The 26,641-nt window shown below is 35.3% G+C and overlaps 1 protein-coding gene and 1 pseudogene across 4 annotated transcripts; one reads left to right on the top strand and one right to left on the bottom strand.

Moving 5' to 3' along the window:
- Positions 1–8,623: 8,623 nt before the first annotated feature.
- Positions 8,624–17,187, bottom strand: LOC116013902 (pentatricopeptide repeat-containing protein At4g21190). Of its 4 annotated transcripts, none has more exons than XM_031253864.1 (8): positions 16,764–17,187; positions 14,228–14,324; positions 13,361–13,459; positions 13,058–13,201; positions 12,740–12,952; positions 11,625–12,138; positions 11,474–11,516; positions 8,624–9,104 (listed from the first exon to the last, which is right to left on the bottom strand). In XM_031253864.1, exons 1-6 carry the CDS (start codon positions 16,853–16,855, stop codon positions 11,713–11,715), a joined length of 1,071 nt encoding a protein of 356 aa, XP_031109724.1. In that variant the 5' UTR covers positions 16,856–17,187; the 3' UTR covers positions 8,624–9,104; positions 11,474–11,516; positions 11,625–11,712. The 4 variants fall into 4 exon arrangements, with proteins under 4 accessions (XP_031109724.1, XP_031109725.1, XP_031109726.1 ...); XM_031253865.1 differs by lacking the exon at positions 8,624–9,104 and adding an exon at positions 15,125–15,238 and having other exon boundaries at positions 11,294–11,516; positions 16,764–17,186; XM_031253866.1 differs by lacking the exon at positions 8,624–9,104 and adding an exon at positions 15,125–15,231 and having other exon boundaries at positions 11,294–11,516; positions 16,764–17,186.
- A 3,017-nt stretch (positions 17,188–20,204) lies between these two features.
- Positions 20,205–26,641, top strand: LOC116013202 (annotated as a pseudogene).

Genomic DNA, 26,641 nt, shown 5'->3' with positions numbered 1-26,641 from the left:
CTTTCAATCACGATCGTCATTTTCATCGTGGTAAACAAAATTATACTTTCAGAGAGCAGTGTGTTCGAGTGTATGATTCTCTCCAGCAACCACTATATTCACAAGAAAATAATGCAAGCAATTCTTTGGAGTGCATCTGAGCATTGATATACAGAGGCTACACAACAATTTTTTTTAATAATTAAAGAATGAATAGGAAAACATACATTATTCTGTTTCACAGCAGAACGGGCATGGTACTTTCCTCGCTCCTCCCTGCGAGCTCTTATTAATGCTTGATATTTTCCTTTCTCCTCGTATATACAATACCCCAAACAAATTAAATGCATTAGCAATTGCGTGTTTCGAGATCTTGAGATGTTATGGTTGGCTTGATCAAAATTGATAAAAATTGCATAGTTAAGGTATGAAATTAACAGTTTTCAAAGTTGTGGATTACAATTAACAAGATCCCAATAGTCAGTGGACCAAAATGACAATTTACTCTTATTTTTATTATCTAAATATATAATAAAAAATTTATCCGTGCATCGCACGGGTAATTGGACAATTATTTGCTCTATTTCAGGCAAGGAAAACATTAGAAACATAATCGATCCAACTAATTTCATCAATTGTGCTATATAATATTCGATGTTATAATTTATATAATTGTATATCGATCTAAATATTCTTATAATATTATAATAGTCCATTTCGTGCAATGCATGAGCGAAAATACTAGTACAAGTAAAACACACAAGATGACAACAAGTTTTGTTTTTAAAATAAAAAACAGAGTTTCTCCATGGCTGGTTTATATTAGGCAATATATCTCTTGTCGATATGATCTATAGCCCATAGAACTTAATGTCACACTAAATATTTGCCTAGTTGGCTTTTCCGTATCCCATCATTGTATTTTACCCTCTATCATCAATCAAACTTTAGCATGATTTTCGCGTGAAATTTTTACATAGTTGGCATTTCCATGCCTAATTTTTGTATTTTTGCCACTGCCTTGAAACTTTTGCATGGTTCCCACGGGTCTCTGTCATGAAATTTTTGCATGGTCCCCACTTGTCTCTTTTATGAAATTTTTGCATTGTCCTCACTAGTTTCTGTCATGAAACTTTTGCATGGCTGCCACTTGTCTCGTTGAATCAACTTTCTCAAATGTAAATCTATATACTTTGGTAATCCTACTCAATATTATAAAATTTAGATCGAATGTGGTATGTGAGTGTTTGAGATCAACATCTATATACCTTGGTTCTACTCAACATTATAAAATTTAGATCTAAGGTGGTATGTGAGTGTTTGAGATCAACTTCATTACATATATACTATTAAAGTTTTTATTTTTATTTTTTTGTATGTGTTTGGTGAAGATGGTTGAGACGCGGGAGGCAGAGGATAATTGATCTATTCCTGAAACCCAAAGAATGAATTAGTTTAATAGGATTTGATCGATAATCCTCTGCATTCAGTGTTTCCCCTCGTTATTTGCTTAGATATTTGGGGATTTTTTGAATTAATATTTTAAAGAACAAGTTATAATAGAATCATTTTTTTTTATTTGTGGGTTTTGGAATTATTGTAAATATGAAAAATGGTTTAAAGGATGGTTGGGATTTCATTCTTAATCTTTTAGGCTGCGATTTTAATCTTTTTTGTTGTCCCTATAGGGTTTTAATGCTAGAAATTTTGTTTATAGATTTTACTCATCAAGATTTATTAAGAAAAACAAGTTTTGAGTATTTTGTACTTACATATAATGTTGTATTTTTCTTACAAGAGTGACTACCGGTGATATGTGCTGATACGTGCATGATTCTTATTCATACTTATGTTATATACTTAGTCTTATTTTGCTTGTGAATTGTCAAAATTGCGTCCAAAATGATCCTTATTGGCTTCATTTAATCGATCAATTGTGTACAATTCTACATATTTGAATAGAAATGACTGATTGTTGGAGCATTTTGGATGCATTTAGAGTCCACGGGTGCCAAGGAGAAGTTAAGAATTGAAGATGACAAAAATACTTCCAAGAAGTCGAAGAATGACATTTTCAATGGTCTTCATCGTATGGACAAATCAAGACAAAAGTAGATCATCAAAAGAATAAGCAGTCATCAATCTTGCCATCTTGCCTCTTTCATATTAAAAAGGCAAAAATAGAAAGGAAAGAGTTATATCCACAAAGAATTATTTGATGAACTTTCATTTTTTATTGTGCTATTTCTTCAAGTTAAATTGCAGTTTTGCCCGGGCAATAAATTCTATCCACAAAGAGTTACCAACATATTAACTTTCTTGAAACAAAGAATAACAATGCGAACATATTAATGTCATATGTGTTAATAGTTGTATTACATTTGTTGATTACTAAAACATCAGTCGATTTCATCACAAATAAATACAAGTAAAACACACAAGATGACAACAAGTTTTACTTTTAAAATTAAAAAAAAAAAAAGTTTCTCCATGCATGACTGGTTTATATTAGGCAATGCATCTCTGCCGATATGATGCCTATAGCCCATAGAACATAATGTCACACTAAATAGAGTTTATTATCTAAATGGTCCATCGACTATTGCGAAATTACCAATTTAGTCCTCGACAATATTTCTTGCACAATTAAGTCCTTAACTTTGAAAAATATAACAATTTTGGTCCTCCGTTTTTTTTACAATTTGATATCCGTTAAATCGGGACCAAATTGGTAATTTCACTATAGTTAAGGAACCATTTCAATCAAAGATTAATTACTGAAATGGTCTCTTGACTATGTCAAAATTACAAATTTTATCATGATTTAACGGATGTTTAACACCAAATCAAACAGAGGATCAAATTGGTTAAATTTTTCAAAGTCGAGGACTTAATTGGGCAAGAAAAATTATCGAGGATCAAATTGGTAATTTCACAATAGTCGAGGGACTATTTCGGTAATAAACTCCACTAAATATTTGCCTAGTTGCCTTTTTCGTGTTCCAGCTTTGTATTTTGACCACACTTCTGAACGCTTTTCACATGAAAATTTCTCCTAGTTGGCTTTTCCATGTCTCGTATTTGTATTTTAGCCACTATCACACAACTTTTGCATGGTTTTCACATGAAATTTTTGGGCCCAGTTTGCTTTTTATTCCGTGTCCCATCATTATATTTTACCAACTATCATGAAACTTTAGCATGGTTTTCGCATGAAATTTTTACCTAGTTGGCTTTTCCAGGTCTAATCTTTCTATTTTTGCCACTGCCATGAAACTTTTGCGTGGTCCCAACTGGTCTTTGTCATGAAATTTTTGCATGGTCCTCACCTGTCTCTGTCATGAAATTTTTGCATAGTTCTCACTTGTCTCTGTCATGAAACTTTTGCATGGTCCCCACTTGTTTCTTTGAATCAGCTTTCTCAAATATAAATATATATACTTTGGTAATCCTACTCAATATTATAAAATTTAGATCGAATGTGGTATGTGAGTGTTTGAGATCAACTTCTATATACCTTGGTTCTACTCAATATTATAAAATTTAGATCTAACGTGGTATGTGAGTGTTCGAGGTCAACTTCATTACATATATGCTATTAAAGTTTTTACTATTTTTTCGTATGTTTTTGTTGGAGATGGTTGGGACGCTGGAGGCGGTGGATAATCGATCTATTCCTGAAACCCAAAGAATGAATTAGCTTAACAGGATTTGATCGATAATCCTCTGCATCCAGCGTTTCCCCTCGTCATTTGCTTAGATATTTGGGGGTTTTTTCTCTATTTTTTTGTTAATATTTTAAAGAATAAGCTATAATATAATCATTTTTTTATTTGTGGGTTTCCGAATTCTTATAAATATGAAAAATGGTTTAAAGGATGGTTCGGATTTCATTCTTAATCTTTTAGGCTGCGATTTTAATCTTTTTTTGTTGTCCCGATACGATTTCAATGCTAGAATTTTTGTTACTAGATTTTAGTCATCGAGATTTATTTAGAAAAACATGTTTTGAGTACTTTGTATACTTACAGATAATGTTGTATTTTTCTTACAAAAGTGACTAGTGGTGATAGGGGTGTAAATGAGCCAAGCGGCTCGCGAGCTGCTCACAAGCCGCTCGGCCAAAGCTCGGCTCGAGCTCGGTCAAATTCGAGTTCGAGCCGAGCTTGAGCGGCTCTTTTAATAATCGAGCCGAGCTCGAGCACTAATGTCTTAGGCTCGTGGCTCGACGAGCCACTTGCGAGCGATATATATATATATATATATATATATATATATATATATATATATATATATATATATTAGTTTATTTTTAATTGAAACATGAATTTAAAATCAAACATGTTAAATTCGAGTTCAAAATCGGACTCGAACTCAAGTTCGAGCATGAATTCGAGCTCAAATTCAAGCTCGAACTCGAGCTTGAACAATCGAGCTGCTCAAGCCGAACTCGAGCAGCTCAAAAATTGCCGAGCTCGAGCTCGAGCATTAATTTTCAAGCTCGATCGAGCTCGAGCTCGAACTCGAGCCGATCGTTCCTTAACGAGCTCGAGCTCAAGCCACCCTAGGTTCGAGCTCGGCTCGGCTCGTTTACACCCCTAAGTGGTGATATGTGTTGATAGGTGCATAATTATTCATATTTCTGCTATATACTTAGTCTTATTTTGCTTGTTAATTGTCAAAATTGTGTCCAATATGATCCTTATTGGCTTCTATTGATCGATCAATTATGTACAATTCTATATATTTGAATAGAAATGAATTATTGTTGGAGCATTTTTGACGCATTTAGAGTCAATGGGAGCCAAGGAGAAGTTAAGAAGGTGGCTAAAATACTTCCAAGAAGCCAAAGAATGAAATTTTCAATGGTCTTCATCGTATGAACAAATCAGGATAAAAGTGGATCAAAAGAGTAAGCAGCCATCAATCTTTGCCCAACATGGCCACTACTTAGCATTTTGATCCTATCTTATTATATGATTGTCCAAATTGAGTGATTATTATGCTATTGAAAAGCTGACTCAAAGGTTACAATTTTCATGTATACCATTCAGCCAAATTTTAATATTAAAAAAGGCAAAAATAAAATTGAATGAATTCTATCCACAAAGAATTATTTGATGAACTGTCATTTCTTATTGTGCTATTTCTTCAAGTTAAATTGCATTTTTGCACGGGCAATAAATTCTATCCACAAAGAGTTACCAACATATTAACTTTCTTGAAACAAAGAATAACCATGCCAACATATTAATGTCATATGTGTTAAAAGTTGTATTACATTTGTTGATTACTAAAACATCAGTTGATTTCATCACAAATAAATACAAGTAAAACACACAAGATGACAACAAGTTTTATTTTTAAAATTAAAAAAAAAAAAAAAGTTTCTCCATGCATGACTGGTTTATATTAGCCAATGCATCTCTGCCGATATGATGCCTATAGCCCATAGAACATAATGTCACACAAAATAGAGTTTATTATCTAAATGGTCCATCGACTATTGCGAAATTACCAATTTAGTCCTCGACAATATTTCTTGCACAATTAAGTCCTTAACTTTGAAAAATATAACAATTTTGGTCCACCGTTTTTTTTACAATTTGATATCCGTTAAATCGGGACCAAATTGGTAATTTCACTATAGTTAAGGGACCATTTCAATCAAAGATTAATTACTGAAATGGTTTCTTGACTATTGCAAAATTTTAAATTTTGTCATGATTTAACGGATTTTTAACACCAAACTAAACAGAGGATCAAATTGGTTAAAATTTTCAAAGTCGAGGACTTAATTGGGCAAGAAAAATTATCAAGTACCAAATTGGTAATTTCACAATAGTCGAGGGACTATTTCAGTAATAAACTCCACTAAATATTTGCCAAGTTGGCTTTTTCGTGTTCCAGCTTTGTATTTTGACCACTGTTTTGAAACTTTTGAACGCTTTTCACATGATAATTTCTCCTAGTTGGCTTTTCCATGTCTCGTATTTGTATTTTAGCCACTATCACACAACTTTTGCATGGTTTTCACATGAAATTTTTGGGCCCAGTTTGCTTTTTATTCCGTGTCCCGTCATTGTAGTTTACCAACTATCATGAAACTTTACATGGTTTTCGCATGAAATTTTTACCTAGTTGGTTTTTTCCAGGTCTAATCTTTCTATTTTTGCCACTGTCATGAAACTTTTGCGTGGTCCCCACTGGTCTTTGTCATGAAATTTTTGCATGGTCCTCACCTGTCTCTTTCATGAAATTTTTGCATGGTTCCCACTTGTCTCTGTCATGAAACTTTTGCATGGTCCCCACTTGTTTCTTTGAATCGGCTTTCTCAAATATAAATATATATATTTTGGTAATCCTACTCAATATTATAAAATTTAGATCGAATGTGGTATGTGAGTGTTTGAGATCAACTTCTACATACCTTGGTTCTACTCAATATTATAAAATTTAGATCTAAGGTGGTATGTGAGTGTTTGAGATCAACTTCATTACATATATGCTATTAAAGTTTTTATTTGAGATCAACTTCATTACATATATGCTATTAAAGTTTTTACTAGAGATCAACTTCATTACATATATGCTATTAAAGTTTTTACTATTTTTTCGTATGTGTTTGTTGGAGATGGTTGAGACGCTGGAGGCAGCGGATAATCGAGTTTTTACTATTTTTTCGTATGTGTTTGTTGGAGATGGTTGAGACGCTGGAGGCAGCGGATAATCGATCTATTCCTGAAACCCAAAGAATGAATTAGCTTAACAGGATTTGATCGATAATCCTCTGCATCCAACATTTCCCCTCGTTATTTGCTTAGATATTTGGGAGATTTTTGCTCTATTTTTTTATTAATATTTTTAAGAACAAGTTATAATATAATCATTTTTTTTATTTGTGGGTTTTGGAATTCTTATAAATATGAAAAATGGTTTAAAGGATGGTTGGGATTTCATTCTTAATCTTTTAGGCAGACATTTTAATCTTTTTTTGCTGTCCCGATAGGGTTTCAATGCTAGACTTTTTGTTGCTAGATTTTTGTCATCGAGATTTATTAAGAAAAACATGTTTTGAGTATTTTGTATACTTACAGATAATGTTGTCTTTTTCTTACAAAAGTGACTAGTGGTGATATGTGTTGATAGGTGCATAATTATTCATATTTATGCTATATACTTAGTCTTATTTTGCTTATTAATTGTCAAAATTGTGTCCAAAATGATCCTTATTGGCTTCTATTGACCGATCAATTATGTACACTTTTATATATTTGAATAGAAATGAATGGTTGTTGGAGCATTTTTGACGCATTTAGAGTCAATGGGAGCCAAAGAGAAGTTAAGAAGATGGCTAAAATACTTCCAAGAAGCCAAAGAATGACATTTTCAATGGTCTTCATCGTATGAACAAATCAGGACAAAAGTGGATCAAAAGAGTAAGCAGCCATCAATCTTTGCCCAACATGGCCACTACTTAGCATTTTGATCCTATCTTATTATATGATTGTCCAAATTGAGTGATTATTATGCTATTGAAAAGCTGACTCAAAGGGTTACAATTTTCATGTATACCATTAAGCCAAATTTTGATATTAAAAAAGGCAAAAATAGAAAGGAATGAATTCTATCTACAAAGAATTGTTTGATGAATTGTCATTTCTTATTGTGCTATTTCTTCAAGTTAAATTGCATTTTTGTTCGGGCAATGAATGAGTTGAAGAATGTTACTTCTGTATGTTGTTCGTAAGTACTTTGTCTTCTATATAACTGCGTTTAAAGCTATTTTTCCATGGTTTTGACCCATGGACGAAACATAACCTCTTTTTTTTTTTTTAATCATTTCATTTCTTATTTTTAAGTTAGATTCGGCTTAGAAGTAGTTTCCATAACATTTTTAAAGCTTGTAACCAACGATTTAAAGCTTGGATTTCAAGATTACTCTTCCATTTTAATAGATAAGTTCTTTGTTCTTTCTATATATTTCCTTTATGTCACTTATGCTTTATGCTTAATGTGTGTGAATTTTTAGTTTATGGACTTGGATTAGGGTTGTGTTGCCTATCTTGATACTTTATTTGTGGTTATACGTAAAGGATAGAAATCCAACTTAGGGTTCTAGAGTTTTTATGCAATACTCGTAACGGGCGGATTAGATAAAGTTAAAAGACGATTCATGAGCTAATTGCTAAGTATTTAAGAGTAAGAGTGAACAATTGTAATGGAAATTGAAATGGTTCGAATGGGGGATGAATATTTATTTAATAGTATTCATGATTATGATTTTCTAAATTGTTGTTAATTTGTTACCAATATAGAGAATACATAACAATATCAATCTTTTTAAATCTATAACAAAATATATTTCATTCTTAAATAGTAAACTCCAATAACAAGAAATTATTGTAAATTACATTGGTACAAGCACGTTTTTATTTCAAATCTTATATAAATCATGAAATCAAATTTTATCATTGAAGTACTAAATTAAGAACTATTTTCTGTTAAGCTCTTCACATTCCGAAATTCCACTAATCCATAAAAATTTTAGAGAACTTGAATTCATAATCGAAATTGTAATAAACATTGTTAAATCCTCAATCAATACCCACATATAGAAGTAAGGCGGCATTTGATTCAAATATGAGAATCCAAATTGGAATAAAATACTTAGTAATGAGAATTGTTATAAATTATTAAAATATATGACAATTATCTGAGTGGGTTTGTTATTCTTCCTAGTTTCTAAGATCCTACATATTGTATCTTTCAAGTGTAATGTTACCGGATGAATGAGAATTCTGGGCGTAATTTTAATGGATAAAATAATAATGACAATTTAATCTTTTGATTCTTCTCTTTTCTTTCTTCATCATTCCTTCGCCAGATACGGCTGCAACCTCCGCACTCTCCTCGTCATCTTCCTTGTCGGAGACGAAGTTCTTGGAGTCCACTCGAAAGTTGTTGTCGTCCTCGTCACTGAGATTCTGAGAACCTCTTGTTTCAACTCCTCCCGGCCTAAACCGGTTGAGAAATTCCAGAATCCAATCAATGACGGCACCATCAAAATATAACACCAGAATCTGATCAAGTCCAAATCCGCCGCATTGAAGATGTACGCAAATCTGAAGATGATAAAACATATCATCTCACGCGAGAAATTGAGAAGAAAGAGAAGAGTAAAAGAGAAGAGAGGAAGAAATTGACTAAATGTCTTCATTACTATTAAAATTTTTTGGCGACTTTAATTTTACAATTTAGCCAGAGGAACTAAAATTGAAAAAAAAAAAAATGCATAGTTGCAATATCTACATCTACATTTCTACAATCTTATCTTAATAATAAAAGTCAATAAAGTTATGGCTCTAACGAGAAAAAAAAAATTGTTTGTGGTATTTATTTACTTAAACGAATAGTTTATATTATTTTGATTTTAATAATTTTTCTATGATTTTCTTTCTTTACTCTCTATTATGTTATTTTTTTTCTTAAATAAACTTTAGTAACAGGATATTCCGTTAAATTTTAATTTATCCATTAGTTTCTATAAGAAAGGTCTTAAGTTCGAACCTCATCCAAATCAGAATTGCATAATTGTTAAATATATACTATGAATATGTTAGAGTATATTATTGAAAAGTGAATACCCATTCTATTACTGTTATTAAAATAAATGAATTAGTAACTACAACAACAAAAATACATATGCATTTCTTTAATTAAGAATTAGATGTTTACAATGTCTTTATTCAAAAAAATTTATTTATTATCAAAAAGTTTAAAAAGTGATATAATTTCATTAGTTATATTGTCTTTATTTTCTACAATAAAATTATTCATTATCAAAAAATTAAAAAAGAGATAAAATTTCATTAGTTATATGTCTTTTTTTTTCTACAATAAAAATTATTCATTATTAAAAAATAAAAAAGAGATATAATTTAATTAGTTTTATGTCTTTATTTTCTATAATAAAAATTATTCATTATCAAAAAATTTAGACTAATTATTTAGACTATTGTTTTTACAAAATTGCAAACATTTATTTTAATGACAATTATAATCAACCTCTCATATATTATTTTGCAATCATATACTTTAAATTATCAATTTAAATAAATAAATTCAACATTCAAAATTACATATGCTTAAATATCTCATATATAATCTTGTATTGATATGCTTTGAAGTATTTATTTAAAAATAAACATTGGCATTATCCTACGTGAAAAAACTAGTTAAATTAATAATTTTAAAACTCGTAGACTGCAATTAACAACACCCTAATAGTCATAAAATCAAAAATGAAATTTTCTCTAATTATTAATTATAAGTCAATGATACACTTATTTAAATGATATATTGAAAAAAATACATCAATATAAACATCATTTAGGGTTTGTTTGGTTCGCACATGGAATCGAAATCGGGATGAGTATCAAATACTGTATAATAGTAATGGATTTTGATGAAAATATTTTGCAAATCAGAATGAGTATCAAATACTTTATAATAGTAATGGATTTTGATGAAAATATTTTGCATGTTTGGTAATCGGGTAAAATAGAATAATAGTTGGGGAAGCGGAGGAGGAAGAGAAATAAAACCCTTATTTTATTAGGGAATAAATTTTGTAATTAATGGGGTAATCAAAACCCATAGTAGTATTACGACTTTGATACCCATTCCTGATAGCTAAACCTGTCAACGAAACACACCCTTATTTTAAATATAAACAATATATTTTTAAATACATATTTTCTAAACATTGATTTTATTTAGAAAAAATAATAATAATTTTTAAGTAATGATTGATCAGCTGATATCATTATAATAAAGTGATAAACCTGCAACATTAATAGGCATGCAGTCATGTTTGTTAGATCTATCTTAAACTTTGATCAACCTACATATTATTCTAATAGACTAATTTCAGTATTGTTGGACTGAAACCTGGATATTTTGAGAAAATTTAAAGCTAATGATTAGGGAAAATTTATACCAAAAAAAAATCATTAATCTCATTTCTTTAATGAATGACACTATTAGGACTGTATGTTTATATGTTTATATATGATATATGCTACCCCTCTAGTTATGGGCTCTGTATGTTTATATGTTTATATATGATATATGCTACCCCTCTAGTTATGGGCTCTGTATGTTTATATGTTTATATATGATATATGCTACCCCTTTAGTTATGGGCTCCAAACAACACGTGGACTATAGTCTTTTTTTTATCAGGTGAAGCAGAGATTCAAACCCATGACCTTTGGCATAGGTTGGCTCTACACCAAATGATAACTAAAGATTTACACATCACTTTTTTTTTCTCTTTCAAAAGAAATTAATTAGGTTAACAAGAGCATTCAGTGGTGAATCCCTCAATCTCTTCTTGTTCATGTGTGTATATAACATTAGTATACAGTGAAGATGAGGAGGAATTCGATATGACAAACAGATAACAGGGGAAAAGGGAATATGTTCATACCAAGGTTTGGTGCAAACTGCAAACATTTTCTACCCACTCATCTCTGCAGGGTAAAAACATATTGGTGGTGAAAATTAATAACTTGAACTTTGCCAAATTAATTCTGCCAAAAAATTTCAAAGTATGAGAGCAAGTTTTAGAGTTCCATTACCTGTTCTTTGTAGCATCATTGTCCTCCAATCACAAATTGAAAACTTTCACTGGGCAGGCACAGAGGAATGTGCTTTATCAAAGCTGATTCAGATGATCAGATCAACTTCGTCCAACTTATCTGGACACGCTTCTGTGTTCTCATTCAACCTATCTGCACAAGCTTCGATGTTCTCATCCGACTCAGAGTAGGTTTCAGTATCCAACCTATCTGCAGAAGCTTCGATGTTCTCATCCGACTCAGAGTAGGTTTCAGTATCAGATTCATTTGCCACAACATCACCATAATTATGACGTTTACTAGCATCTATTTCATAATTATGACGTTTACTAGCATCTATTCTTATTTTGATCCTTTTTCCCTTAACATACCGATATTCCCACCTTGGTGGGGGGTATTTTTTCTTCAACTTTCGGTATTTGTCCAACATATCCAACTTCTGAAACACATCTCCAACCATTGTGACAATGCGAACAGTTGGCCGAACACCAAGTTCTTCCATGTCAGCAAATATCTGCAGAAGTGCAGATCGACAAAATGTCTTACATTAAGCAAAATCAAGATCATATTATTCCCTATATGAAGTCACATAAAGTAAATTTTATCTGAAGCTAACAATTTTGGCCTAGCATTCAATCATTATAATGAGCAGCACCCAGGACACAAGTGGTGTGATAACAAAAATATGAAATTATGTAATTTTTTTTTTGAAATATGAAATTATGTAATTAAATTCATTAATTGTTATGATTTTTATTTGTTCATTTATTGTTACACAAGTTTCGTAAGATGAATGAAGCAGAATTATTAAAAGGTTAGAACAAATGAACTGTGTCTATCACAAGTGTCAAGTGATTATACCAGCAGTGTTGAGGAACATGCATTTCAGTTTAAGAAATGTGTTTCCAAATATTTTTAAAATTAGAAAATGGCCCCAAAACATTACTGGCAACTGGCAAGTTTCCATGAGTTTCAGATGTAAAAATGTTTCCATATGCAAAAAACGCTACCCCCAAAAGTTTCTGTGCATCATAGGCTATGTGCCGAGGTTTGCAATCCCCCTCCCTCCCCTCTCTTCCGAAACAAGAAAAACAGCTAAGGAGCTAGGAAACTACCTCGAACATCTTTTCGTGCATTTCTCTTCGGTAGTAAAGAGAGATCATTTTCTCAAAGAAAATGCGAGGAATACTTTCAAGGTTCTCCAAAAGCAACTTTCTCCAAAGCTCTTCAGCTTCATCAAGCCTTCCATCCTCGGCCAAAGCATTTAACAAGGTATAATAGCTACCCATTGTTCTCCCCTGACCCTTGCTTAACATCCACTTTGTGACCTATAATCCAATATAGTATTTGACTGATCCATTTAAGGTAAAAACACACGAGATATTGAGTATTATACGCGCGCACACACACACACACCAGCAAATAAACCATACCTGTATTATTCTCTTCCACTCCTTTTCATGCTCAAGGGTCTTTATAGCTTTTTTCACTGTGATCAATGGGAACTCAAGTTCCCAGGCAATAAAGGAATCAAGAGCACCATAGACTTCCTCCTTCACATTTGATAATCCTTTTATCTATAATAAAATCATATAGTTCAGGAGTAAGAAATAACTTCTTTCATCAGGCAAATGAAAATTTTCTGACAATACAGGACAAAAGTATCCAATATGCAATTAAATTACTAAGATAACTCTCCTCACAAGAATCAAAAAGGTAGTGGAGAATAAACTTACACATTCTACAAGCTTGAGAGATTTAGAAATAGTCCCTATTTTCCTTCTACTCTTCCACACCCGAGGATACCTCGGACGAGGACCTTTTGCAGCACATACCTAAGAAAGTTAAAGCAAATGGTCATGTAGACTTCAAGAGTTAGCCAGTATACAGAATTTCACAAGGATAATCAAAATCTAACTGAAGCAAATGAAGAAATCAAAAAACCACTTCACCCAAGCTTCCCATTGGTTCTAGGGATCAAAATTCGAAATGCATCTCTACTTGAATTACTTGGAGTACTAAGGACAATAGTTCCTTCTATATACATCTCAATTCTTCAACATTCTAATACTGATCCTTTCAAATACAAAAGGAATCATGACAAGCCACAGACAAAACTTCAAGTAGAGAAATCTATGGTAGGCATCAAACTTTGAAGTTCCAATCTCACCAACCAATTAGTAAAGAATTGAGGACTTCATTCACGAGAAAAGCTGGAAAGGGATGAAGATGTATCTAAGAAAACATTATATATTGAATAGCACTCTCGAGCTGCAATTATTGTGTGCAAAATTGGAAAGAAAAGAACAAAACAAAAAAAAAAAAAAAAAAAAAAAAAAAAAANAAAAAAAAAAAAAAAAAAAAAAAAAAAAAAAAAAAAAAAAAAAAACACTCAGCACTTTAGCTAAGAATAACCAGCAATTACAGTTGAAATAAAATAATTAGTGAAGAGAGTATCAGCACTACACTAAAACCCTAAAACGTCAAGACAAAAATTGCAATTACCTTCATTTCAATTGGCTATGATAACTTAATTAACTATAATGAATGCATGGAAGAATATCTAAAATTTAAAAAATTGAACTAAAAAATGGAATGCTTACTACAGTCAGTACAGTGTTTCGATTACTTTTCTTCCAAAATTTACTTGATTCCAGTCTTCCAGTGAAAATTGCCGGAAAGCACCTCAAAGCAAGCATCCTGACAATGAACAAGAACGAGCAGAAATAGAATGAATTACCTGGAAAGAAGTCTCACACACACTTCATAAAACACTAAATCCTAGTTATAGGAAATAATCACTTATTGTTCAAAAACTTAGGCCACCTTATCAATACCCAAGGAAGAAATTACTTTTTCAAGGAAATTTCAGTTCTTGAGGAATTCATCAAGAATATGAAGTGGACAGAGATTCTCTGAAAAAACAATTACTGTGCAAAAGTAGAACATTGAATTGAAACTGTTTATCTAAAGCATAAAGCATTTCAGTAGAGGCAAAACCAAGCGAGAGAAATTTTTGAATGCACAGTAAATAATTTCCAGCCAAGAAAACATAAAGCATTTAAGCATATAAAAATCAAATTTCCTGTCAATTACAGTATATAATCATAATAGCGAGTCATGCAAGAGTAAGGATAAGATGAGCAACAGCTGGTTACGATCAGTAACCTCTCAATAACTGATTACTTCTTTCCTTCTCAATAACCAACTTAAACCAAACCTCTTGGCTTTGGCCGGTTATGCTGGTTACAAAAAACCGATACTACTCAATGCATATCTGGATATCTAATGGGAAAAATTCAATATATCCAGTTGAAAAATGCTCAATAATTAGGCTCTACCATCCATAGCCCAAACAGTCTAAACTTACAAACATTACAAACATACAATTTAAGTTCCAAATTTTCAATTCCCATCTAGATCACATAGGTAAGGTCTTAAACAAAGGAAATACAATTGCATAACACAATTACACAAATGCATCACCCATTTATCCTCACCTCCTCATCCATTAAAAGTAAAGAAATTTAACATGCCAACACCCTGCTGGCATGAGGGGCAGCTTTCAACTTCAGGAAAAGAACAATGGCAATTCCTACCATCCAACCTACAGGCTAATAGTAATTTCCATAAGCCAAAATAAAAAAAAATAAAACCAAAATATAATAAGGCAAATGACATGAAATCTGGAAAAAAAAAAAAACACTAATGATAAAAGTATTTTATCTTGCCCTCTCTCTCTCTCTCTCTCTTGCTCTTTATATTCATCAAAAGAAAGTGGAGAAAATACCATCAATCAAATGATCAGTTCAATGAAACCAATTAAACTATAACAACTGTTATTATAAATTAGCAACCCCTTCACTATTATGGCAATGAGAGATTGAAACCACAAATGTGTTTTTTAATAGCAAGATTATGAGCTTTAATCATAATCCAATAAGCACACACATGTACATGTAAAAAGAAGTAGTGCTCTTAATTCTATTTTACATCTCTGAGAAGAGAAGTATTCAAGTGAAAAATTAAGGAAACAAATAAACGGATATAACTTATAAGAGAGGTGAAGAATTCAGACCAAGTGTCTAAAACCAACATAAAACACCACCAGGAGAAAAAACTCTGTAGTACATTTAATTAGCAATTTAGCATCATTCATGATAAAGAAATCAAGTCTTGCATAACCTTAAAATTTTGTCAAATTTGATTTCCAAAACAAAGGGCAATTTGTAGAACTTCTAATTCATTCTAATAAACAGTACCAATACAAGAAAATAGCATTTTGACTCGTCACATTTCAGAACCTCCTAGAAAGAAGCTTATGAAATCTAACAATTAAGTCATCAAAACCTGCAATTTGTTATATATGAAGCAAACTGCTAAACTCCAGGTCTCAGAAATAAAGATTCAACTGAAAGGAATATATAGATGCTCCAAATGATTCCAGTGCATAGATGCTCCATCTTCTAGTAATTTTATAATTTTATCAAGCAATACTTTTGCAAATTTGAACAGACTAGAAACCAGAAACAGATTCAACCATATAAATTGATATGGCAATACAAAAGTGGAGTCAATACGTATATAGATTTAGAGGGAGAGCTTACATTTGCTTAAAGACAGTGGTGGAGCCAAATATATATGTGTGTGTGTGTGTGTTCAGTGGATTTGAAAATTAAAGCAAACCTTTGTAAATCAAAAAGCATTTGAATATAATACAGTTGGAATAAGGAAATATTATAAATAAAAATGAAATTGGCATTATGAGTACAGAGTCTTTTCATGGATGAAGAAATATTACATTGGATTTACTCTCTTACAACAATCAATTATTCTTGATGAAACTCTAAATTTCTAAGCACAAACTGCTATACTACTTCATACTTGGCCAGTTTGAAAATAATTAGCAAAATTTGATGTTTTTAGTCTCAAGAATCACTATATATTTAGCCCTGGACTCCATTAGCAAAAATTGGGGAAGTTCAATAACTATATGCCTGAATCAATTGATGTGCAATTCATGTTTCATAATCACAGTAGAATAGCACCATACTACCATATGAAATCAAACAAGAGAGATGGCCAAATTTATAATAGGTATTTCAGTAAAAATTAATGAAAAAAAAAAAAAGCAAATACCTTCCACAGTTCGAGTTTCGACCGTGGGATGGTGCCTTGGCTGGCGTGAACCAGGGCGGAAAGAGGTGTCGAGCCGTCAACAGAGGGTTCATGCCATCACCCGTCAAGGTGTCGTCGGCAGTGGCGGAAGAAGTGATGAAGGCGTCTGAGGATGAAGTTGTGTCTTCGAAATTTAGCCTTTAGGTTCCACCAGTGGTTACGGGTATGGAAGCGCAGAGCCACTGTGGCGCTGTGTGCGTGTGCGTGTGCGTGTGCGTGTGCGTGTGCGCTGTTGATTGTCGAGGTAGAGGTGAGAGATTGATATTGGAGAATGAATGAGAGAGGAGAGCTTACTCCGCTACACGACTCGTGGCTATGGAGGGAGAGCGCGGTGCAAAGAATGCCTCAGGATGCCGCCATGCCGGATGGGTTGCAAGATGGAACGGGACAAAGCTATTGTGAGGATAAGGTGATGTCACATCACACACGTTTGATTTTAGGAAAATTTTAAAGTTTAAATCACATTTAGCCATTTAGGTGATTTTGGTTTAGATAATCTTAGATTGTTAAGTAATCTGAATGTTATGCCAAGATCTTGTGGTTTAGTGGCATCTGGTTGTACTCTCATATAAAAGGGGTGACTCCTTCTCAGTGAGGGCGATATTGACTCCATGTTATCTTGTTTGATTCAAATTATGAGATTACATAATGATGATGATATATGTCTCAATAAGTTTGTTGGATGGAAATGGTTACTGAAACGCTCTTTGAAATGTCCTCATCGGCGGCGACCGCTCGGTCGTCGGAGGACCAAGACCTTCTCCAAAGGAGCACAAAGAAAACGAAACGGCACAGGGATACGGTGGAAACAGCTACGCCGATGACAACGAACGAAGTTATCCGAGAGACGCCCCAAGAAATGGGGTTTATGTCCCCGGAATCAACCCAGTGGACAATGCCGATGGAAACCCCCAACCAACCCTGGACTCAGAAAGCGAAGCCAACCTTTACAGAAGTATACGATGATTCAGACGATGATATCATCGATGAAACCAAGAACGACCCTAATTGCCCAACCATTCTGATACCAAAGGAAGAGAAAGTAAGGTTACCTCGGCCATGGCGGAGATCGCTTATTATCAAGGTCTTGGGGAGAAAGGTTAGTTACTCTTATCTCTTCCAGAGGTTAAAACGCATATGGAATCTTGATGCCAACTTCGATCTTATCGCTCTGGACCAAGATTTCTTCATAGCAAAGTTTGAGTCGCTTCGAGATTATGACTACGCCAAATTCAAGGGACCCTGGGTCATACTCGATCACTACTTGGTTGTTAAGGAGTGGAAGCCAAACTTTAATCCAAGGAAAAACGTTATTGATAAACTACTTGTATGGGTCAGATTCCCGGCATTACCGATTGAATACTTTGAAGACGAATTTATCATGAAGATAGGCAAATAAATCGGCAGACCTGTGAAACTGGACACGACAACTAGCTTGGCGTCTATTGGCAAATTTGCAAGAATGTGTGTAGAGATAGATATTAACAAACCTCTACTCTCAAAGTTCAATGTGGGGGAGACAGTAATACCTATATAATATGAAGGTATCTATCTGGTTTGTTTTAGTTGTAGCCTGTATGGATATAAACAGGGTGAGTGCAAGAAAAGTAGTAATAGTGAGCCAGTAGAAGGGGAGCAACAAGGGAATCCTCCTCCATATGAAGCTATTCGTTCGAATGCGAGACCACCAAGCGATCCCAGGCATGATCTCAAAGCAAACTACAAAGCCTGGATGTTGGTAACCAAAAGAGACCGAAGAGGGCAAAGAAGAGGAGGCAGAACCCCAGCTGTAGGTCAGAGGAATTACCAGAGGAACCCGATTGTAGAACAGACTCAGATGGGCTCTCGCTTTGCCCTGTTGGATGGTCTAGAAGAACCCGAGCCCGGGGCGGCATATGAGCAAGAACAGAATCCCCACACCGTCTATGATACGAGAACACCTTTACCAAGAATCCGGACCTCTTATCAGCAGAAGACTGTGAACCTAAGCCTTGAAGAAGTTCCTACACGCCCAAGCCCCCACCAGGAAACCACAAGAAATGTCAGAACAGACACCCATGGCGCCACGAGAGGTAGAGGGGGCCGTGGTGACAGTCCTAGACGTGCTGCACCAGAGACAAAGCACACAGTTGTCAGGGGATCGGACCGAGGAAAAAAAATAATAACAAGCACAGTGGTCCATCACCCCACTGATCACCTTAGTCTTCCTACAGGACAGAACCTGGAGTTAACTACAAAGATCATCCCCCGGACAATGTTCGGGCTTTCCCAAATGATCTTGAACATCTAGATGAAACCATGCTTGACACGAATCGACCAATTGGCCAGGCTAGCCCGGTGGTGGTGAGCCACCCGCGCTCCTGAGCGCTGTTATTTGTTTTTTTCCATATTTATTATGAATTGCTTGATTTGGAATTGCCAGAGTGCGGCCTCGAGATCTTTCCGGCGTACCCTCCGTCAACTTTGCATGTTTCACTCATTGTCTATTGTATGCCTTCTTGAGCCGAAAGTTTCCAGTTGTCAAGCTAATGGGATTTGCTCGAGTTTTGGTTTTTGTTGGGTTCCATAATATATATATATATTTATACATTGGGTCTCATAATATATATATATATTTTCATACACTCTATGTAATTTACACATATATATATTCCTTCGTACATAGCAATATATATATATATATATATATATATATATATATATCCATAATATAGATCCACGTACATAGCTTATATATGATATTTTATATTATGATATATGATATTGCATATTATGGTATATTGGCATATTTTTCTCAAATGTATGATGGAAGAAAAAGTCTCCTCAAAATTAGGAGATCATGGAGAAAATCAAGTGGTGCACATCAGATCATGGAGAAGTGCATAGCGTGGTTTTAGGAAACTCATCCCTATAAATAGGGTCCTATGTAATGAAGAAAAAAGGGAAGTTTCAGAATTCAGAAAATACGAGAGATTAAATCAGGAAACTTCAAATAATCAAGGTCCAAGAATGGCGTGCTAAATCCGGGGTAGTCAGCTCCAAAAAGTCAAGCACAATTGTTGTTATACCCAGGTTGGTTTACAGTTTATGTAATTGGTCGAATTAGCTTAAATTGTATTTGTAAACTTTTTCAGAGAGTTGTTATAAGGTTAATGTTTAGATAGGTAGCAGACCTAGTCTTGTAATTCATTGAACCTTGTAAGTGTGAAAACCACAGGTTGATCTTTAGTGAAAAAGTTTTTGGGCGTGGCCCCGCAGATTAGGAGTGTTCTCCAACTGCGTTAAAAATTGCAGTGTCTTCTTGTTATTTCCTGCTTTACTCTTTTTTATCAATTGGTATCAAAGCAGTGTCGCTTAATTTATTAGCGAGATCCTAGGGAGAATCGAATATTGTTTAGCAGGATGGAAGAGGGGGCATCAATTTCGAGGCCTCCATTACTCAGGATGGAAGAGGGGGCATCAATTTCGAGGCCTCCATTACTAAAAGGTGTGAGTAATTATGCTTTTTGGAAGGCCAGAATGAAGGCATTCATAAAATCACTAGATGAGGAGTGTTGGGATGCCGTAGAAACTGGTTGGACCCCACCAACAATCACTACACTAAATGAGGAAACGACAAAACCAGTAAGCAGGTGGACAACAGAAGAGAAAAGAGCATCATCCGCAAACAACAGAGCTTTGAACGCAATACACAGCGCCATGAGTCCAGACCAATTCATGTTAATATCCGCCACAGATCAGGCTAAGGGTGCTTGGGATGCACTAGAAACTCACTTTGAAGGTACTGGATCTGTAAAAATGTCTAAAATACAGATGTTTATGTCTCAATATGAGAGTCTGCGGATGGAGGACACGGAGACTGTCTCTGAGTTTAGTGCTCGGATCAAAAGCTTGACAAATAACGCATTTAATCTAGGGGAACCGTTTGATGAAGAGAAAATGGTTCGTAAGGTGTTGCAGTCACTACCTCCAAAGTTTAAAATGCAAGCAATTGCTATTAAACAATCTACAGACTTGAAAACACTGTCACTCGACGCATTGATGGGAAATTTGCAAACTTTTGAGATGGAGTTAGAAGAGGAAGATAAGCACACAAAGAAAAACAAGGGAGTGGCTTTCGGTGTCACGACACAACATACAGGCTCAGATTCTGAATCAGATGAGGCTATGGCATTGTTGACCAAGAAGTTTACAAAATTTCTAAAGAAGACCAGAGGTCGAGGAAACACAAAAGGCTCAAACTCTAGAAGTGAAGGATTTGGGAATAATCAAAGAGTAAAAAGCAACAACTACAAACAGAAGGGAATTCAATGCTATGAGTGTGGGGGCTACGGGCATGTGCAAGCAGACTGTGCAAACAACAAAGGGAAAAAGTCATTCACTCTCACTTGGAGTGATACTGATGACTCGGACAAAGATGAGCAAGAGGAGCAACAAACCAACAACTTCGTGGCATTTCATGGTAATATATATCACCCAGATGATACAGAAGAACGAGCTAACTTTGAAACTTTCTTCAAGTATACAGGTTTAGAAGAACCAGAGCTCCAAGGAGCACATCACGAGGATGATGATTCACAATCAGAAGATGAGGATCTAGCAAGAGCATACGAAGAACTGTACGCAAGTTGGTGCAAAGTAAGTAAACTAAACCGCTCCTTACTTAAAGATGCAAAACTTCTTGAGGCAGAAAACTTGAAACTGAAATCGTCAGTAAAGACACTGGAAAACGAAGTAAGTATAAAAGAATCTAGTGAACAGTCTTTACAGAAGGAACTAGAGCAATTGAGGAAACAGATCCGGATGCTTAACACAGGAACAGACAAGTTAGATGAGATACTACGAACTAATGGACAATCCACGACCAAAGTCGGGTTAGGATATGTTGAAAGAACAAGCAATCAATCAAAGACTACTTGGATGAAAGGGAAGACAACAAAGGTAAGGTACACTAATCGTTATTTTAATAAAAAATGTTTTAGGTGTAATGAACAGGGGCATGGCTGGAGTTGGTGTAAAATGCTAGAGCTAAAATTAAAGAAAATGTGGAGACCCAAGATCCTATGTATGACAACAAAAATATCAATGTCAGCGAGCTTGTCGTCAACGTGGTATTTCGACAATGGATGCTCTAGACACATGACAGGACACAAAGGATTTCTGACAAATGTAACATATGAGTACGCTGGTCAGGTCACCTTCGGTGACGGGGAAAAAGGAGAAATTATCGGACGAGGAACGCTCAATACAGAAGGTATGCCTAAACTTGAAAATGTGTTCCTAGTAAAGGGTCTAAAAGCAAATCTTATTAGCATAAGCCAATTATGTGACCAGAACATGCTTGTTAGCTTCACAAAGAAAAAATGCAAAGTGTTTGATACTAAACAAACATGTGTCATGGAAGGGGTTAGAACGGCCGATAATTGTTATATGATCAAATCTATCCTACTGTGCAATAGTGTCAAAATCAATGAGTGCACGAAATGGCATTATAAACTAGGACACTTAAATTATCATGACATTGAAAAGTTAGTCAAATCTGGAGCAGTCAGAGGACTTCCAGACCTTAATCAAAGACAAATCTCAAGTCTGCGGACCGTGTCAGCAAGGCAAGCAAACCAGGATGTCCCATAAAAGGTTAGAACACATTCCTACTACTAAAACTCTTGAATTACTTCATATGGATCTTATTGGACCAACTCAGGTTGAGAGTTTAGGCGGAAAGAAATATGTGTTAGTTTGTGTAGATGATTTTTCACGTTTTACTTGGATTGACTTTTTAAAAGAAAAATCTGACACCTTTAATGCTTTTGAAAAAATCTGCTTAAGACTGCAAAGGGAAAAAGAAACGCAGATTGTAAAAATCATAAGGATAAAAAGTGACCATGGTAAGGAGTTTGAAAACAATAGGTTTAGTGACTTCTGTAATCAAACTGGCATACAACATGAATTTTCTGCTCCTAAAACACCACAACAAAACGGAGTTGTGGAAAGGAAAAACAGAACTCTACAAGAGATGGCAAGAGTGATGCTACTCACCAACAATATCTCTAAAAGGTTCTGGGCTGAAGCAATGAACACTGCCTGTCACATTATAAACAGGGTTGTTTTAAGACCAGGTACCAAAACTACCCCATATGAACTATGGAAAGGAAGAACACCTAATCTAAAATACTTTCATGTGTTTGGTAGTACATGCTATATTTTGAATGACAGGGAACAGAGAGGCAAGTTTGATGCTAAAAGTGATGAAGGAATCTTTTTGGGATACTCATGTCACAGCAAAACCTACAGAGTATTCAACAAGAGAACAAAATCTGTCATGGAGTCAGTAAATGTGGTAATAGACGATCACGTGAGCCAAAAATGTGATCAAGATGATGAAGAAGCACAAGAAAAGTCAAAAGAGTTAGGAGACTCATCAGAAAAAGCAGAAGAAAATACATCATCAACCGATAGTGTGGAACATGAAAACAAATTAGACATGATTCCATCCACGAGAATTCGGAAAAATCATCCAATTGACAATGTGATTGGTGACATTGACTCAGGGGTGAGAACGCGGGGAAAAGAGAAGAAAAACTATCGTGAGATGCTAGGTTACTCGTGCTACATCTCGATGATAGAACCAAAAAACGTGAGTGAAGCTCTTAAAGATGAGTGCTGGATACTTGCCATGCAAGAGGAACTTCTACAATTCGAAAGAAATGAAGTATGGGACTTAGTACCTAAACCTGAGAATATAAATGTCATAGGTACAAAGTGGATTTTCAGAAACAAATCAGACGAAAATGGAATAGTAGTCAGAAACAAAGCTCGTCTGGTCGCGCAAGGCTATTCACAAATGGAAGGTGTTGATTTTGAAGAAACATTTGCGCCAGTAGCAAGATTAGAATCTATCAGACTTCTTTTCTCCATCGCATGCTCACTGGGATTCAAGCTACAACAGATGGATGTCAAGACAGCATTCCTAAATGGATATCTCAAAGAAGAAGTGTATGTTGCACAACCAAAGGGATTTGAGAGTTCAAAACATCCAGATCATGTGTTCAAATTAAAAAAGGCTCTCTATGGTCTGAAGCAAGCACCTAGGGCATGGTATGAAAGGCTTACCGAGCACCTAATCAAGAAAGGATACACAAGAGGAAGTGTAGATAAGACGTTATTCACCAAAAGGTATAATTCTGATAGTGTAGATAAGACGTTATTCACCAAAAGGTATAATTCTGATTTTATAATTGCTCAAGTTTACGTTGATGATATTGTGTTCGGATCAACATCTGCAAGTCATGCTAATGCATTTGTAAATGTTATGCAAGAGGAATTTGAGATGAGCATGGTAGGTGAACTGACCTATTTCTTAGGCCTACAGATCAAACAAACTACTGAAGGTACGTTTGTCTCACAAACCAAATATGCCAGCAATCTGGTCAAAAGATTTGGTCTCGACAACTCAAAATGTGTACGAACTCCATTCCCCACACACAACAAATTGCAACGAGATGATATAGGAAAAAGTGTTGACTCAAGTCTATATCGGAGCATGATAGGCAGTCTGTTATATCTAACAGCCAGCCGCCCGGACATAAGTTTCAGTGTCGGAGCCTGCGCTCGCTATCAAGCAGATCCTAAGGAGTCTCACCTAATTGCTGTGAAACGTATCATAAAATACGTAAAAGGAACTGAAAAACTAGGTCTTTGGTACTCTAACAGATCAAATACTCACCTTGTTGGTTTTACAGATGCAGATTGGGCCGGAAACCTAGATGATCGGAAGAGTACATCTGGAGGGTGTTTTTATTTGGGCTCAAACCTAATCGCTTGGCTGAGCAAGAAGCAAAACTCCATATCCTTATCAACTGCAGAAGCCGAATATATAGCTGCTGGGAGTAGTTGCGCCCAATTACTCTGGATGAAACAAATGTTGGCAGATTATGGTATTCCACAAAACACCATCACCTTATACTGTGACAACTCTAGTGCTATAAGCATTACGAAGAATCCAGTATTACACTCCAGAACGAAGCATATAGACATTCGCCATCATTTCATTCGGGATCTCGTGAAGCATATAGACATTCGCCATCATTTCATTCGGGATCTCGTAGAAGATGAAATTATATGTCTGGACTACGTGCGAACAGAAGATCAACTTGCTGACATTTTCACAAAAGCTCTAGACGGTAACAGGTTTGAATATCTCAGACACAAACTGGGCTTGTGCCCACCACCATAATTTTTTTCTTTATAAAACAAAATAAAATAAAATAACAAAAAAAATGTTTTTTTGTTGTTTTTAGCTAGTTAGTAGCAAATATTTGTTTTTGTTAGTTTTTTTTGATCTAGTCAGTAGTCGTTTTCTTAGTTATTCTGTTGTTTTTTTTATTTATTCCTTTTTCTAGTATAACTGCTGTATATATATATCCTCTAGTTTTTTTTTCCTTCGTATCCGTCGCCTCCATCGCCGGCCGTACCCGCTCCGCCGCTAGGCGAGCCGCCGTACACGCCACCACGCCGGTCGTGAATCTGTCGTCGGACTCGGAGTCCTCACCGGATTCGTCCTCCGCCCGTCCAGCCGCCACAGCCGCAATCCAGTTGGCCAACGCAATGCCACCCTCGCTAGCCGCCGCCGGAATCTCGCCGTTCCCCCCGGGCAGTCTTGCCGCAGCGGNTGAAATGGATAGTCTCGAAAATTCCTCATCGTCTCAATCATCCAGCAATCGGGTTAGTTTTGATTCTGATTCTTCTACTGGTCATACGACATTCTTTGCTTCGTTGGATCCGTTACTGGACGTACCCACTCTAGCCGTGATTGATCATCTGGATAAAATTGGTCAGTCCTCTCGCCCAGATAATTCCGGAGTTACATCTTCTGATAAACACTCTGCTCCCTTCTCACAGATCGTTTACTATGAACGCTTACTTTCTGTGTTTAAGACATTATCTGCGAAGTCCGTTATTGCTCAAAGAAAGTTAATTGTTCACAATCTTGCCTCTCGGTCTGGTGTGTTTAAAGTTTTAACCTCTGCATGCTTGATGCCTACGGTTCACAAGATTGGCGGTTTTGTTAAAAATGTGGTTTGTGAATTCTATGCAAACTTAGTTCCTGAATTGTTAACTCTTGGGAAGGTTTATGTGCGTGGTGTGCTGTTTGATTTCAGTCCTAATATTATTAATGCCTTTTATGGTTCAACTGCCCTTGATGAGCCTTTTAGTGCAACTATGGATACTGTCACCTCTCAGCTAACTGGAGGATTGAAGGCAAAATGGGATGCCAGGGATACAATCAAAGCTGAGGACTTAACAACACTGTATGCATATCTACACATCATTGCTTGCTCAAACTGGATGCCTACCACTCAACACAGCTATGTGCCTAGGGAAATGGCTATTCTTCTGTTTCGAGTCACAAATGGAGTCAAACTGATATTGGCAGACTATTTTACGATCAAATTCTGGATGCGCGCAACAATTGGGATGGCCACGCGGAGTTGATTTTTCCTAACCTTATTTATGGATTGCTAGTTATGCAGGGATTTGTCGAGACCGAGACTGAACATTATGAGAATGAGTCGAACGTGATCAAGGTTGACCCTCCGCTACTCCAGGACTCTCATGTGGTTGGTTCCGATGGCCCTACATCTTCCTTGCTTACAAGCCTTGGTCCAGACTTCACCACTATGACCATTCAGTTTCTAGAGTCCGAACTACAGTTAAGCCGGAATCAGAGGGAACATATGCTCGCCCGAGAAAACCAAATTGAGACCTCTTTGACGGTCCTAAAATCTCAACTTCCTGCACCCGCAAGTGAGGGTACTCGTTCACCTGGTGGAAGCTAA

This window comes from Ipomoea triloba, chromosome 3 (assembly GCF_003576645.1).
Source record: "Ipomoea triloba cultivar NCNSP0323 chromosome 3, ASM357664v1".
NCBI classification, from domain to species: domain Eukaryota; kingdom Viridiplantae; phylum Streptophyta; class Magnoliopsida; order Solanales; family Convolvulaceae; genus Ipomoea; species Ipomoea triloba.
Note: the sequence above shows the minus strand (reverse complement) of the source record. Positions and strands in the feature narration are given on the sequence as shown.